Below are 13,168 nucleotides of genomic sequence, written 5' to 3' on the forward strand. Positions count from 1 at the left end.
CATGTATAAACTCTGATTCAGAGTTTGGGTTTGGGTGTATACCACAAAGAGCAGGGAGCAGTTAAAGAGTTTACCAGCTGAGCTTTGGTAGAGACAGCATGTTTGGGGACCAACTGCTCACCAGATGTTGGCCATAATCCACATTTCTGCATTTTGCTGACCTGAAAGAGGATGATGAAGAAGTTGTTTTATATGTTATTGAAGTATGTTTTCCTGTGGAGGAGCATGTGAGGATTGTAATGTTAATATTTGTCATCTACTTTGTGATAAACATTTGTTCGTCTCCTTTTAGAGCAAGAAGCATGCCAACAAAGTCCGACGATATCTTTCCATCCAAAATGAGAAGGAGCCAGCGTTAAAAAAGTTAAAAACATCATCATCTGACAGTGTGAGTAAGAGAAAGCGCTATTGTTGTTCAGCACAAGGTTATTGTCTGCTAACATATCAGTGAAAAGCCATTCTTTCTATCGCTTTCAGGAACGGCATATTGTTTAGAACATTCTATTGGATCAAGTGATGCATCTTATAAATATAAATTATCCATGTTCCTGTTTTTTTCAACAGGACTGTAACAATGGAGACACAGATCGGTCTAAGGTGTGTCATGTATGCAACATGACTTTCTCCTCACCTGTGGTGGCCGAGTCTCATTACCAGGGCAAAGTTCATGCCAAGAACCTTAGGCTGAAGACAGTCGGTCCTCAGACACCAGGTTTGCCATACTGTAATCACAAACTGCAGCTTTTATATTACAATGTCTGCATCCAACTATACATATTGCCTTATTTTATTCACAATATATATTTTTCCAATTGTTATGCCTGATTTTAGGTCAAAGGTGATGTTTTTTTGAAGTACTTCTGGAAAAAATTCAATAACATTTCTTTTGTTTGAACATCCTCTTCTACAGTAGCCTGTCAAACAGCACCAACAGTGCAGCTGAAGAAGAAAGCTGCAGATGATTTGAGCAGTGTGACAGCAACGGGCGGTGGCAACAACAACAGTAACAACAACCCAGATCGTTTCTGTTCCATCTGCCAGGCCTCCTTCAACAACCCGCTCATGGCCCAGCAGCACTACGTGGGCAAGAAGCATAGAAAACAGATGACCAAGCTCAAACTGATGGAGACTTATGGTCCCTCCACAGCACCAGGTCAGACCACAAGAGTAGCTGTATTTAGAGAAGTGCTGGATTGTTTTCTTTACTTAAAGAGGAAATCATACATGTGAAGATCAATGATTATTTCTTCTTTGTCATTATTTGGACATATTTAGTTTTACAGAATCATAAAAGGCAATCTTCTCTCATGGTCTTTACAGCTTCCACACTAAAGGGCTACCCATGCACTGTGTGCAACATTGAACTAAACTCTGTGGAGCAGTACCAGTCTCACATCAGTGGTGCCAAACATAAGAACCAGTAAGTACACATATCATCACATAATGAGGAGAGGAACACATTTAAATGGAAACCCTATCATTACACTGAATTGCTGTATTGTTGGGTTCAAGGCTGTATTCCTGTTATTCTTTCACTATTTCTTTTTTACTATCAGGAGGTGTTAGGTTTGCATCACAGCAACTTAATTTTCACTTCATATTGAATTTATAATGTTGGTGACAAGATGCAGTGGATGACAAGGGAAAATTGGTTGAAGGTATTTCGACAGCAAACTGTGCAGGTCAACCAGGAGAGGGACAGACAGTTTGTGTAACTACAGAGGAAGCTACACAAGCAATATATAAGGCAGGTGCTTGCTTGAATGTAGTGAGACTTACCGTACTAAATAAAATACTTGTTAATGTTTGCAACCCTTTGTTTTCATCTCCTATCTTCTTTCGTGAGTAACTTTCTCCAGGCGAACAGCTGCCATGCCTCCCTTGCCTCATAAATGAGGCAGGGGAAGCAGAAAACACAAACAGTTCACTTTAGGAATTCTCTCTGTTAGTAATATTTTTAAGTTCATGAATTGGTTTCTAAATTCTGCACCCCCCACAAATATGTATCATGAACATACCAAAGCCAGCTAACACAGCCACTTATTGAAATCATATGTCTTTGCTGTTTTTGAACCATGCTTCCAGGTTTCACTCATGTTTTAGAGTTGCTTCGATTAGCTTTTAACATTTGTCACAGTTCTGTCAATTTAATATCACAAGAGAAAATTAGATTAAATTGATTCAAACTTCATTGAATGCTTTGGGAGAATCTATTAACAGCAATAATGTTCCCCCCCATCCTTTAAGAGTGAAGAAATCAGGCTTGAGCACTGCGGATAACCAACAAACAGCAGAACAATCATACGGGAGTGAAAACCAATTCACCAGTGGAGACGACCAGTACACAGCGACAGATGACCAATATACCCCTGCAGATGACCAGTGTGCCCCCGGGGACGACCAGTCTGCACCAGGGGACAACCAGTACTCAGCCGGAGATAAGCAGTACACTCCCGAGGAAACAGAGTACTCAGAGGAGTACCAGTATACTTGAGGTTGGACTGGGAGGGACCACAGAGGTTTCACTCAGAACTTACAATGACACACAACAACCAGCCCCTTTAACAGATTAACAAACCATCAATCTCCATGGATCTTCACCAGTTTGAACCACAGGTTTGAACCCCAATGCGAAAATTTTCCAGCTGATGCAGCTGAAGAATATTTTTTTCCCCCCTCTCCAAGGAATAAAGGTTTATTTTAGTGTGTCTGTGTGTGTCTGTCTGTGTGTGTGTGTGTGTGTCTGTGTGTGCGAGAGATGATCAACAGTTAAACCTTGCAGTATTGCAACTCTACCTTCAGTCACAATCAGGACTGTCTTTGAGGACTCAGCTGGCCTCTACTACACTAAGGTCATTTAATTGTTCAGCCTCTACTAACATCAAACCGGTACTAACCAGTCACATGTAACAATTCAAAGCAGAAGCTGTTTCCAAGCCCACGCCTTAGCTCCTCATTTCATCTGAATATAGTCAGTTTACACCTCCTGTGAATGTATTTGGAACCCGCCCGCTCCTTGTTTGTCTGCTCTCTCCATCTTCGATTATTCTGAAATCTGATGTTGAAGGTAAAGACATCAATTGAAGTGAAATATTAGCACACAGCCAGATCAGTCATTGTTGCCAGTTTTGATTATATATTTGCTACCTGTACATCAAAAAAATCTGTAAGTTACTTTTAAAATTTTTGCTTTCTTCCTTTTTACCTTTATTTAAAGCTCAAGTATCTCCAGAAGTGATTTCATCATTTTTCATTGAATGATTTGCTTGTTCTGTGTCCAGTTGGTGAATTCATCAGATTTTCTTTTAATGGCGTTATTTGAAGTAAAATAATACCTGTGTGCTTATGGCACTGAATTCCTTCCAGTTGAAAAGGTATTATTTATCATTTTATTTTTCAGTAATGAGTGAATGATGGACAGGAAAGCAGCAAAATAGGAAAATGCAGGTATCAGATAGTGTTACTCTTTTACACACTAATTATTAATTGAAGACTGTCAGCACTAACTACTTTTCATTTCTATAAAAACCTTTTGATTTTGCAGCATTTGGAGCATCTTTTACAGGTCAGAGATAAAAAAAAATACTAACCATCCCTTCATTTCAAGCGCAGTGGATATATAACAACTGTGGTTTCAATGAAAATGGAAGCTTTTTTTTTTATATATATATATATATTGTTACGTTATATTCTTGGTTTACTGAGGGTGAAAGATTTTCAAATGCTTTACCTTTGAGAGGCCAACAATGGGGTTTGACAACCTCAAGAAAAGACTGATGTAATTAATGTCCATAGCAGAGATTATTTACTGCAGAGATTTCAAAAGTGATGTCAAATTAGAAAGTGATGTCAATATAAGAATAACAAAACAATTTTTTTAGTCCATTTGTCCTCATAAGAGGTGACTGGGTGACTATTTTAGTATTCAATGTGTTCAATTTTCTGGCTGATAAGAAAAAAAAAATAGTTCTTTTTGGATGTAATTTGTACGATGAGGGCTCACATATATTGTAAAGTTCATGGTGTAGAAAAAAAAAAAGACAAATGGGCTTTTTGTTTTCATCTTTGATCTTTGTGTGTTAGATGTTAGGTTAAGATTTACTTTCTGTATAAGTTATGTATACTTAAGGGAAAAAATGCTGTGAAGATGTGTATTAAGTAAAGAAATGTTTTAAAAGAACCTGGTTAGTTTTTTCCTTGAAGACTTTGTCTGAAGCATGTCTCCAGAGTGTAAAAGCGTTTTCCCGTGTTGAAGGAAGTGCTGCAGCATTTCTGATTCATTGAAATGCCAACAGGCAGCACGGCGCCATAGTGGTTAGCGCTGTTGCCCCTCAGTAGGAAGGTCGTGGGTTCAGTTCTCGGCCTGGGGCCTTTCTGTGTGGAGTTTGCATGTTCGCCCTGTGCTTGTGGCTTTCCTCCCACCATCCAAAGACATGCGTGTTAACGTTAATTGGTGACTCTAAATAGTGTGAGTGGTTGTCTGTCTCTGTGTGTTGGCCCTGTGATGAACTGGCGACTTGTCCAGGGTGAGCTGGGATTGGCTCCAGCACTCCCCACTACCTGGAAACCGATAAGTGGTTGAAGATGAATGAATGAAGAAATGCCAACAATATGTGAGGTAAGAAATTACAGATGAAAGTTCAAAAATTAGCAGTTGTGTATTTGAAAAAGCCCCCACCAATGGCAGCGTGGGTGATCAAGTGGTTAGTGCACATGCCACATTGAAGGGTCACCAGTTCTACTCTCACCCAGGGACTTATGCTGCATGTCATTCCCCTCTGTCAGTTTCTCTGCAACTTATTTTTGCTGAAATGAAGGCAAATCATAATCCAAAGGAGAAAAAACAGAACCCTGCTAACATTAGGAAATACAGGATTACATGATGAAGATTCCTTTTAAACTGCTTGATACCATCAAAACCAGCCTAGAATAAATCTATAATAGAAGACTCCCACTTTACAGTTTTCTTACATTTATGTTTGGGAAAAATTTTCAGCGTGTTGGTATAAATTGCCTTGATTTCATTAGTCAGTCTATCATGTTTCTGTGTTAGTTTACCAACCTCAGTCAGACTTTTAAACGGCAGTTTCAGAGAAAACTAACCATGAATCAGCCCTTTGAGCGCCATCTTCACTGGTAATATTTAGTCCACATGGTGGAGCTTTTAGTCTTTGCTAGTGCTGGATCAGCTCTTCTCAAAGTCCGGTTCACAGGTCAGACTCAATTGCAATTTTCCTCATATGACCTCTCTCTCCCTCTCTCTCTCTCTCTCTCTCTCTATATATATATATATATATATATATATACACATATATATATACACATATACATATATATATATATATAGAGAGAGAGAGAGAGACTATCTCTGATAGTGCTCTGGATTTTTGAGTGTGCTGTTGGATACTGAAGAAATTCTAGTGTAGTGATCTTCAACAAACTTTTAGGTGTAAGGCGTAAAAGACAGCAATTCTCTTTACACCTTGTTTATGATTTTCAAGGAGAAGCGTCTCCTTTATCACTATGTTCATACATAGTAGCTGAAATCTTTTTCAAACAAACTCAGCCTTTATTTTTATAATAATGTTAAACATGGCTCTATAACATTAGAAGAATTCAATTTAAATGTTGTAAATTCCAACTAGCATTGCTTTTTCAGCTGAGCCCTTCAGTCTTGAATATGAAACTAGGAGTGTTCCCTCACGCACAATATTTTGTGTTCATGTAGAAATTTTATATAGACATCTGAAACGTGTGTGCGCAGAACATTTTAAGCCACTGCATGTGGAAGTCTGTGCTTCATCCATTAGACAATCGGCCAAGCACTTCACTTGAAACACACCAAGGTTGTTAAACGGTTTTCAATGTCACCAGCGGCTTGTGTTTATTCACAGCTCATACAAAGATGAATGCGTTGGTGGACAAGTTCACACAGTGTTGTGTCTGTCACTGAGAGTTTCCTGGCTGACACCCCTAATTCCCCTAACTCCTAAACAGCCTTAAAACTTACATCTCAGGATTGATGCACTGAGCTCTATTTTCAACACACTCGCAGATGCACAATGAATGCCACATTGTGTGTGTGTGTGTGTGTGTGTGTGTGTGTGTAATATACAAAAAGTATTTTATCCAACATAGAGACAGCTTGTTCCTTCTATTGGCCCTGAAGTGAATTTCAGTGATCCCAGCTTAGAATAAATAAAGGTTGTGTCTGAGCACAGGCATGCTCCTTGCCTTGTATTCATTTTCTTCACCTAAATGTTTGTCGTATTGTTTGAGTCAGATTTGGGCTTGAAATGCAAAGGAAAAAGACATTTGAATTGTTTGGTTTTCACAAAACTTGTGGTTGTGTGGTAATAACTGACATAGTCTGCAGTTCAATTATTTTATTCAAAGTCAGTTTCACCCAAACATATTTAGTTATGTAGGGGTAAAACTTCATGAGACCATTTTGACAAGTGAAGCGTTTCCTACTCGAAACGATGTTAACAGTTTAGCATCGCAGCTGTGTGTGTGTGTCCAGTGTGTGCAGTTGTTGTGCATAATGTGTGGAGCACAGAGGGTGACATCAGGATAGTCTGTAAGAGGAGCCAGACAAGACAATTTGTCTCGGTCCCCCACAGGTTGAATAGGCTTCAGCGTTATTGTAATTCAATTAAAAGAGGAATGTCAGTATTAAAATGCTCCCAGTCTGGGTTCATGCAGAAACAATATCATTTTACAGTCTCGACTGACAGATGAGCATGAATAAATTCTCTTTTATTGTCAGTTGAATTTGCCTACTTGCACTGAAAAATGCTTTGGTTGCCAGTGTGTGTTTGTGAGAAAGTGCTGTGAAGCTCAGGGATCTCTATATTTCCTTTTGTGTGTGTGTGTAAACCCACAGCTGGTTTCTAATGATATGTATCATAAATACAGAAGATCCGTGCTATCCAGATGTTCTTTTCAGCTCTCCTTGTCCTGAGAAGAAAACAGACGCATTGGCATGAGTACACTTTAAATAAAAACGACGTCCACCTACAGCCTTTCAAAAGCAAACCTCAATCCTGCAGGATGGTCTACGCCATGCAGCGACTGGCCAAGTGTGCGTGTGTGTGAAAACAATTCATTTGAACATTCACCGTACAACTACTTTTAATGTTAACAACCTAGCAACACCGGTTCGTACAGTTTTCGACCGCTTTTTTATACTGTATTGGGAGGGTTTGGAAATTTTGACTGGGTTTCTCTACAGTAGAACCGTCAGAGAGCGTTCCAACAAGTCGGCGCTTCTTCTCCTCATGAAAAGTTAAAGAGCAGTTCATTGTTTTGGGGTTCACAAAAAGCTACTCCACGGCTGAGTTCATCGCTGTATCAGGGCAGCGGTTTCAGTGATATCAGGTGGAAATGTTTTATCATGTGTTACAGATGAACACCACAGTTCTCAGTTCTGAGTGAATCATGAGCAATCTCCCTGGAGGATATTTGTTACCGGGCCCTTTGGTTTTTGGCCCTTTTTGTACTCGCTGTTGTTCGGCCTTTCCAGAACAAACCATGTGTTTTTAAGATGCTGATTTTAACGGCGACCTCCGCTCACTTTCCAGCATTCACATACAATCACAGGCTCTCCGACTCACACTGTCACCTAGTTGTTCAATCAATCAAAAGTGGTTTCAGCTTTCGGTGGTACACACTTACAGTACAGAGTGCAGTCAAGCAATGGCCTTTTGAAGTCATATAATTTCTCCTATAACATCCACTGAAGAATAGCTTCTAAGCTGTTTTGTGGCGTTGGCTCATGAGGAGGAAACAGAACAGCGCATAGCTTTTCTTTACTTTGGTGTCTTGTTCCACTTCCTGTACTTTGTAGACCATGTGTTCAGAGGATCAGAAAGATCAAGCCCATGAAGTTGCTGAAGGTTTTATGGCATCTGATCTCTGCTTCAACCGTCTGATTCACATCTCAGGCCTAAAAGAAAACATTACAGTGCTTGACTCAGCTTTATTTAATCACACAGAACAATACCTGATGTATCTGAAGACATTTGAAACAGGTTTTATTTTAAGTGGAGCTGCTTTTCGTTCAGCATCACTGTAGGATTCTTTTAGGAAGCTGCACTGCAGTTTTCATTTGCTTTAATTACATTACCTAATTTCCACAAAGAGATCACTGAAAATTAATTTAATTTACCACTTTCAGTCTTGCGTGTCTTAATAGATCAAACATGAGCAATTGTGTTCCACATCCGGCAACTAAATTTAGATCTAATTTACTTAGTTGTGCCTTTGCTGCATGTTTTTACTTTTCTCTGTATTAGGTTTCTGTGACTGAACCATCAGCTGGTTTATTTATTTGATGTGGGGAATGTTCTCTATTGTTTCTATGGCAGGAAGTCGTGGATGACATATAATTTTTATATTTCCTGTTGTTATATTCAGATTTTTTTTTCTCCACTTGATTTGATTTAAAAATATAATTTGAATGTGCAGAACGTGTTTCAATCCGAGACAGTTTTGGAAGGAGATCATTGTCTTGAAATGGAGACATCCGGAGATAGAGGCATTGCTGCATTTGACTAAGGAACAAAACAACCTCCCTCCTCCTCCTGCCACCGTGCAGACCTCTTCTCCTTTCCTTACATGGAGACACAGGTGGCTAAGTTGTACACTGCAAAAAATAATGCTCTATCCCGTTAATATGAACATTAACCCGCATTTCACGTCAGCAGGCTGTCATACATTAATACATTTTTGCACCATTTACTCTATCGATGGAAAAAAAAAAAACTTGAGTGGGTTTTACCCAAAACTAAAATGGCTCACATTGTAAATTCTGCATGCAGGGAGCTTTTGGGAAGATTGCGATAGCTGCACCAGTTAACCGCTGTCCGGTTACTAAATCAACCAGTTGCTCCTCACTCTTCTCTCTTTAGTTACCAAGATATAAGGTTTAATCATTTCTTTCTTAACCAACAGTCGAATCAATAGTTGATTCATCATGAATCATAAATAATTCATAAAATACAAGAAGCCAGTTAAGTTATCACTGGACCACAATTTTGTGCCTGAGACCTGATTTCTTATCATTTGCCAACTCCCGTATAAAGGTTGTATATTAAGGCTTGTACTGTAATTGGTGTTGATGGGCTAAGTGAACATCTGTCCTGACTCCTTGATGGAGGGTCATCCAGAGTTTGAGTGAATTGGTGAACATAATGGAGCATTAACAAATAAGGAGATGGAACTTTTTTTCAGGAGTTGGTGGAGGTGAATCAGAAAATTCCTCCAACTCCTCTTGGGTGTGTAAATACAAGATGAAATATCAAAATAATGTTACAGTGCGTACAACTTCTTCTGTTGCCAGGATAAATCAACAAATATTCCCCTTCATCAGCATCATCTTCTTATTATGTGGAGTTGCTTTTAGAATTTAAAACAACCTCATTGCAGAATATCATGGCTCACTGAAAAGCCTGTCTCTGCTTTCGAAAACAGTCGCTCTATGCTCTAACAAAGCATACTGACAGCAGGCAGAGGAGGATCAGGCTGTCATCACCTCCCTCCCCAGGATGCAGCAGGTCCGTTTCCCCATTAACCATCATTCAACAAGCCACTCCGTGACTGACAGTTGCCCTGGTAGGAAACCCCAACATCTGTCTCCTGCGCTGCCTGATGGCTGCAGGTGTGTGTTGGATTGGGATGGGTGGTCGGTCAGGCTCATTGATGATTTCCTCACTTTGTCTTGTCTGTCACTTCTGGAGGTGTGCGTTTGTCGATGTGTGTGCTGATATTTTGTCTCTGTGATACTGTGCGAATGTGTATGCATATGCATGAGTGTGTATGTATGAGTGTGTACAGTTGCTACTCAGATATAGATCTGAGATGTATATATATATATATATATATATATATATATATATATACCTTCATAGCTGAAGTTCTCCCCCATCAACTGGTGACTGGGCCTCTGATTCACCAGGAACAAAGGAATCACTCACACTTTTGAAATTCACGTCATCAGGTGTCCCTTTCTATCGAAACGACCAACAATCATATTGAAAACGACTGGACACCTTGCCGTGGTCAGTGTGATAATTATTACCATTCAGCCCACGAACCCCAATCTGAAAACCTTCTCATGTAGGTGAGAAACATCACAATCAGAATCTCCTTTCTCTCTTCCCATCGTGCCAACGTGTCAGAAGATCAAATATCATAACAATATATTATTTTGTTATCAGTCACTGATTCTCTAGTATGAAATGACTTCAGTTGGAGTTTAACACGTTTACCAGCATGTGCTTGCTTGCAGGGCGACCATGTGGACTCAAACTGGGGATTTGTGTCTCCAGTGATCTGGGGTTAGGATTAGGGTTCCATCAAAGTCTGCAGAGACAAGCAAACAAAAACATGGTTTCTGGAGAACGTTGTTAGAGTCCATCCTTGGTGGGCTGTCAATATGCATATTTAATTTGTTTTCACGGTGACTGCATCATCAGGGAATCCCAATATGTGACTGGTGGAAAATAGAACCAACAGAAGATCTAAACAAATGTCTTAGTGAAAGAGCGATATGACATGATGGAACAATAAAAGGACTATAGATGTCCTTTGTGAAAGGCTGCAGGCTCAGTCTATCTGTTTTCACCCATGACTGTGCAGCTGTAGGAAAAATATTTGGACCAGAAATTTCCTGAATGAGCCAAGATGAACTTGTAACAGACAATATGAAAAGGAAGGAAAGACAAGTGTTTAGCAGCTGCAGAAAAAGTCGACAAAGTTGCAAAGAGTGCTTTCACGTTTCTTACACATCTAAACACACACTTTTACAAATCGACCTGCTGAGCTGCTAGTTATCTTTAGTTTGGGACACTAAAGAGGTTTTGTCAGTTTTTTTTTTTTGGTCCCAACAGATATTTATATTATTTTGACCGTCCTCTGCACTTTCTGTACATTGCAGGCGTGTCAGTGAGAGAGAGAAAGAGCAAGTGACATAGAAACTAAGTGGGGGAGAGCATGTCCTCTTTTTTTTTTTTTTTTTTTTTCTGGGTTTCTCAGCCGTCTGCTGCAGGTGGCTGGGTGGTCGGGTTACAACCCAAGTGAAAGTACATACACAGAGACACACACACACACACACACGCCCACACACACATACACGCACACACACACTATAACCACCATTTGTCCAAATCCTAATCCATAGGAATTTTCACATGTCATGGAAGGAGAGGTGTGTGTGGTACTCATATGCATGTACGAATCTCTCCCTGTCTGTGTGTGTGCGTGTGTGTGTGTGCGTGTGTGTGTGTGCGTGTGCGTGTGCGTGTGCGTGTGCTTGAGAGCAGCTGGGAGCCTGAGGTAAAACCTGTATCCAACAGACTGCTGGTACACTCACCAGACACCTGTTTGAACCCCCCCCACCACCACCAACACCACTCCTCTCCCTTTTCTCACTCAGAAATTTGATCTGTTGGGGAGAAAGGGAGTTAGAAGGGGTGAGGGGGTGAGAGGCGAGAAGGGAATGAGACAAATCGGGGAGGAAAGGGTGAAAACAGCTGGATCAACTGAATGTTTCCGTTTTCTGTTTCCTGTCTTAGATTTGTCAGGACTGTTTTTAGCAGCGGAGAGTCTTAAAGGGGTAAATCGGACACATTTTTAACTGCCCACCTTAGATCAGGTCAGGATTTACACAATCAAGTGCTACTAGTTTATTCACTTAAAATCCCTCATAGTCTAATAAGGAAGCTGTCCACTGAATATAAATAAACTAAATTTGAGAGATTTGCCAAAGGGCTGCTTTGGGAAAATGAAATCAGCATTTTCTGCCTTTATTTTTTATTTTTGGACATTTTACAGACCAAAAGATTATTTCATAAATCATGAAATCCATCAACTAACTAAAAAGACCTTCTTAGTAATGCTTTTGTATAAAGTCAGGTTGAATGTATTTCCTTTTTTTAGTTTGTTAATTTTACTGCCATTATTCGAATGTATAATATAATGTATAGAGGATTTAAAAAAAATGTCACCACATGAATGTATAGCTCTGTATTAAACATGTTCACCAGACCATGCAGTTAGTCAAGTTTTTTGACTGTTTTGTCAAAGTGTTGAATACATTTTGTGATCCTCATACATGCCAGGTGTTGTGTACATGTGTACAGTTTGCCAGTACTCCCTACAAGGCTTTATTGACCATCCTCTACATAAGCAGTTGGCTTCATTTACTCATTAGCGCCGTGTCTTTAGTATTGGTGCAGATCACCTTCAGGATTTATTCAGTGTCAAAATGTTTGCTGGGAAACACACCAGCAGAGTTCAGAGGAAGCTGAGGGAAAGAGTGCCAAAGCCGCAGTCAGACAACAGGTGAGCGGTTACGCTCTCAGGCACGTCTCATTGATATTCTAACCTATTGCACTTTCCCAGGGAGAGGACTCCCCTGTGGAAATGCATTACGACCTTATAGCTCCCCTTCTCCAAGCTTTGATCCTCTCAATGTGAAGCAGATTTCAGACGAGGCTGGACAGCAGTTAATACAAGTGGCATGGCTCAAAGGAGAGAAATGTGAACGTATCTGTGGAAGTTTTAAAGTGAGTGGATGTTTGGAAGGCGGTGCAAACTGAATTTTTACTTTTTTCCAAGATATGGAGTCACACAGATGGTTAGACGTATCTCTGCTGAATGTTGAGTTATTTCCTTATATAATGCATTCAATTCAATACAAAATAGTTAATTGAAACGGTTTAGTGTTGGAAACAAACTAATTACATTTACTCACTCTAAGCACATGTATTAGGACAAAATTTTGCTTCTGGTGTTGCTTAACAGAAAGGTATTTCTGTTAATTGGCCTGTCAGCATTGGCACAAAAGGGTGGACAAAACAGTAGAAACCCAATCCATATAACACAATGTAGTTCAACAAGCAGAACAAACTGGAGTCTAGACAGATAAAGAGCATTAAACAGTAGCAGTTACTTATTTGAAACTGTCCAATAGGACTCCATTTGAGTGTTTTAAAACCCTTTGTGAAAATGAGGAGAATCAACAGTGTAAAATTCCAGGTGCAGACACTTTATAGCATTTACTGGACAAACAATACGTTTTTGCAGTTTGGAAAGTTACATTTTTATGATCATTATCTTAGAAGACAACTATGCTTGAATGAAAGTGAAAACTGTTAGGCAGACA

The 13,168-nt window shown here is 39.7% G+C and overlaps 1 protein-coding gene across 3 annotated transcripts in view; it reads left to right on the forward strand.

The window, feature by feature from the left end:
• znf346 (zinc finger protein 346) overlaps window positions 1-4,161 on the forward strand; it is a 6,236-nt gene extending 2,075 nt beyond the window's left edge. Inside the window, exons 3-7 of one of the 3 annotated variants that reach the window (XM_029519410.1) lie at window positions 293-394; window positions 562-712; window positions 911-1,153; window positions 1,321-1,420; window positions 2,248-4,161. In XM_029519410.1, coding sequence (XP_029375270.1) covers window positions 293-394; window positions 562-712; window positions 911-1,153; window positions 1,321-1,420; window positions 2,248-2,494 — 843 coding nt within the window. In that variant the 3' untranslated portion in view covers window positions 2,495-4,161. The remainder of the gene's footprint in view (window positions 1-292; window positions 395-561; window positions 713-910; window positions 1,154-1,320; window positions 1,421-2,247) is intronic. The other 2 variants (XM_029519408.1, XM_029519409.1) reach the window with 2 other exon arrangements.
• Window positions 4,162-13,168: the final 9,007 nt, after the last annotated feature.

This window comes from Echeneis naucrates, chromosome 14 (genome assembly GCF_900963305.1).
Source record: "Echeneis naucrates chromosome 14, fEcheNa1.1, whole genome shotgun sequence".
Classification (NCBI taxonomy): domain Eukaryota; kingdom Metazoa; phylum Chordata; class Actinopteri; order Carangiformes; family Echeneidae; genus Echeneis; species Echeneis naucrates.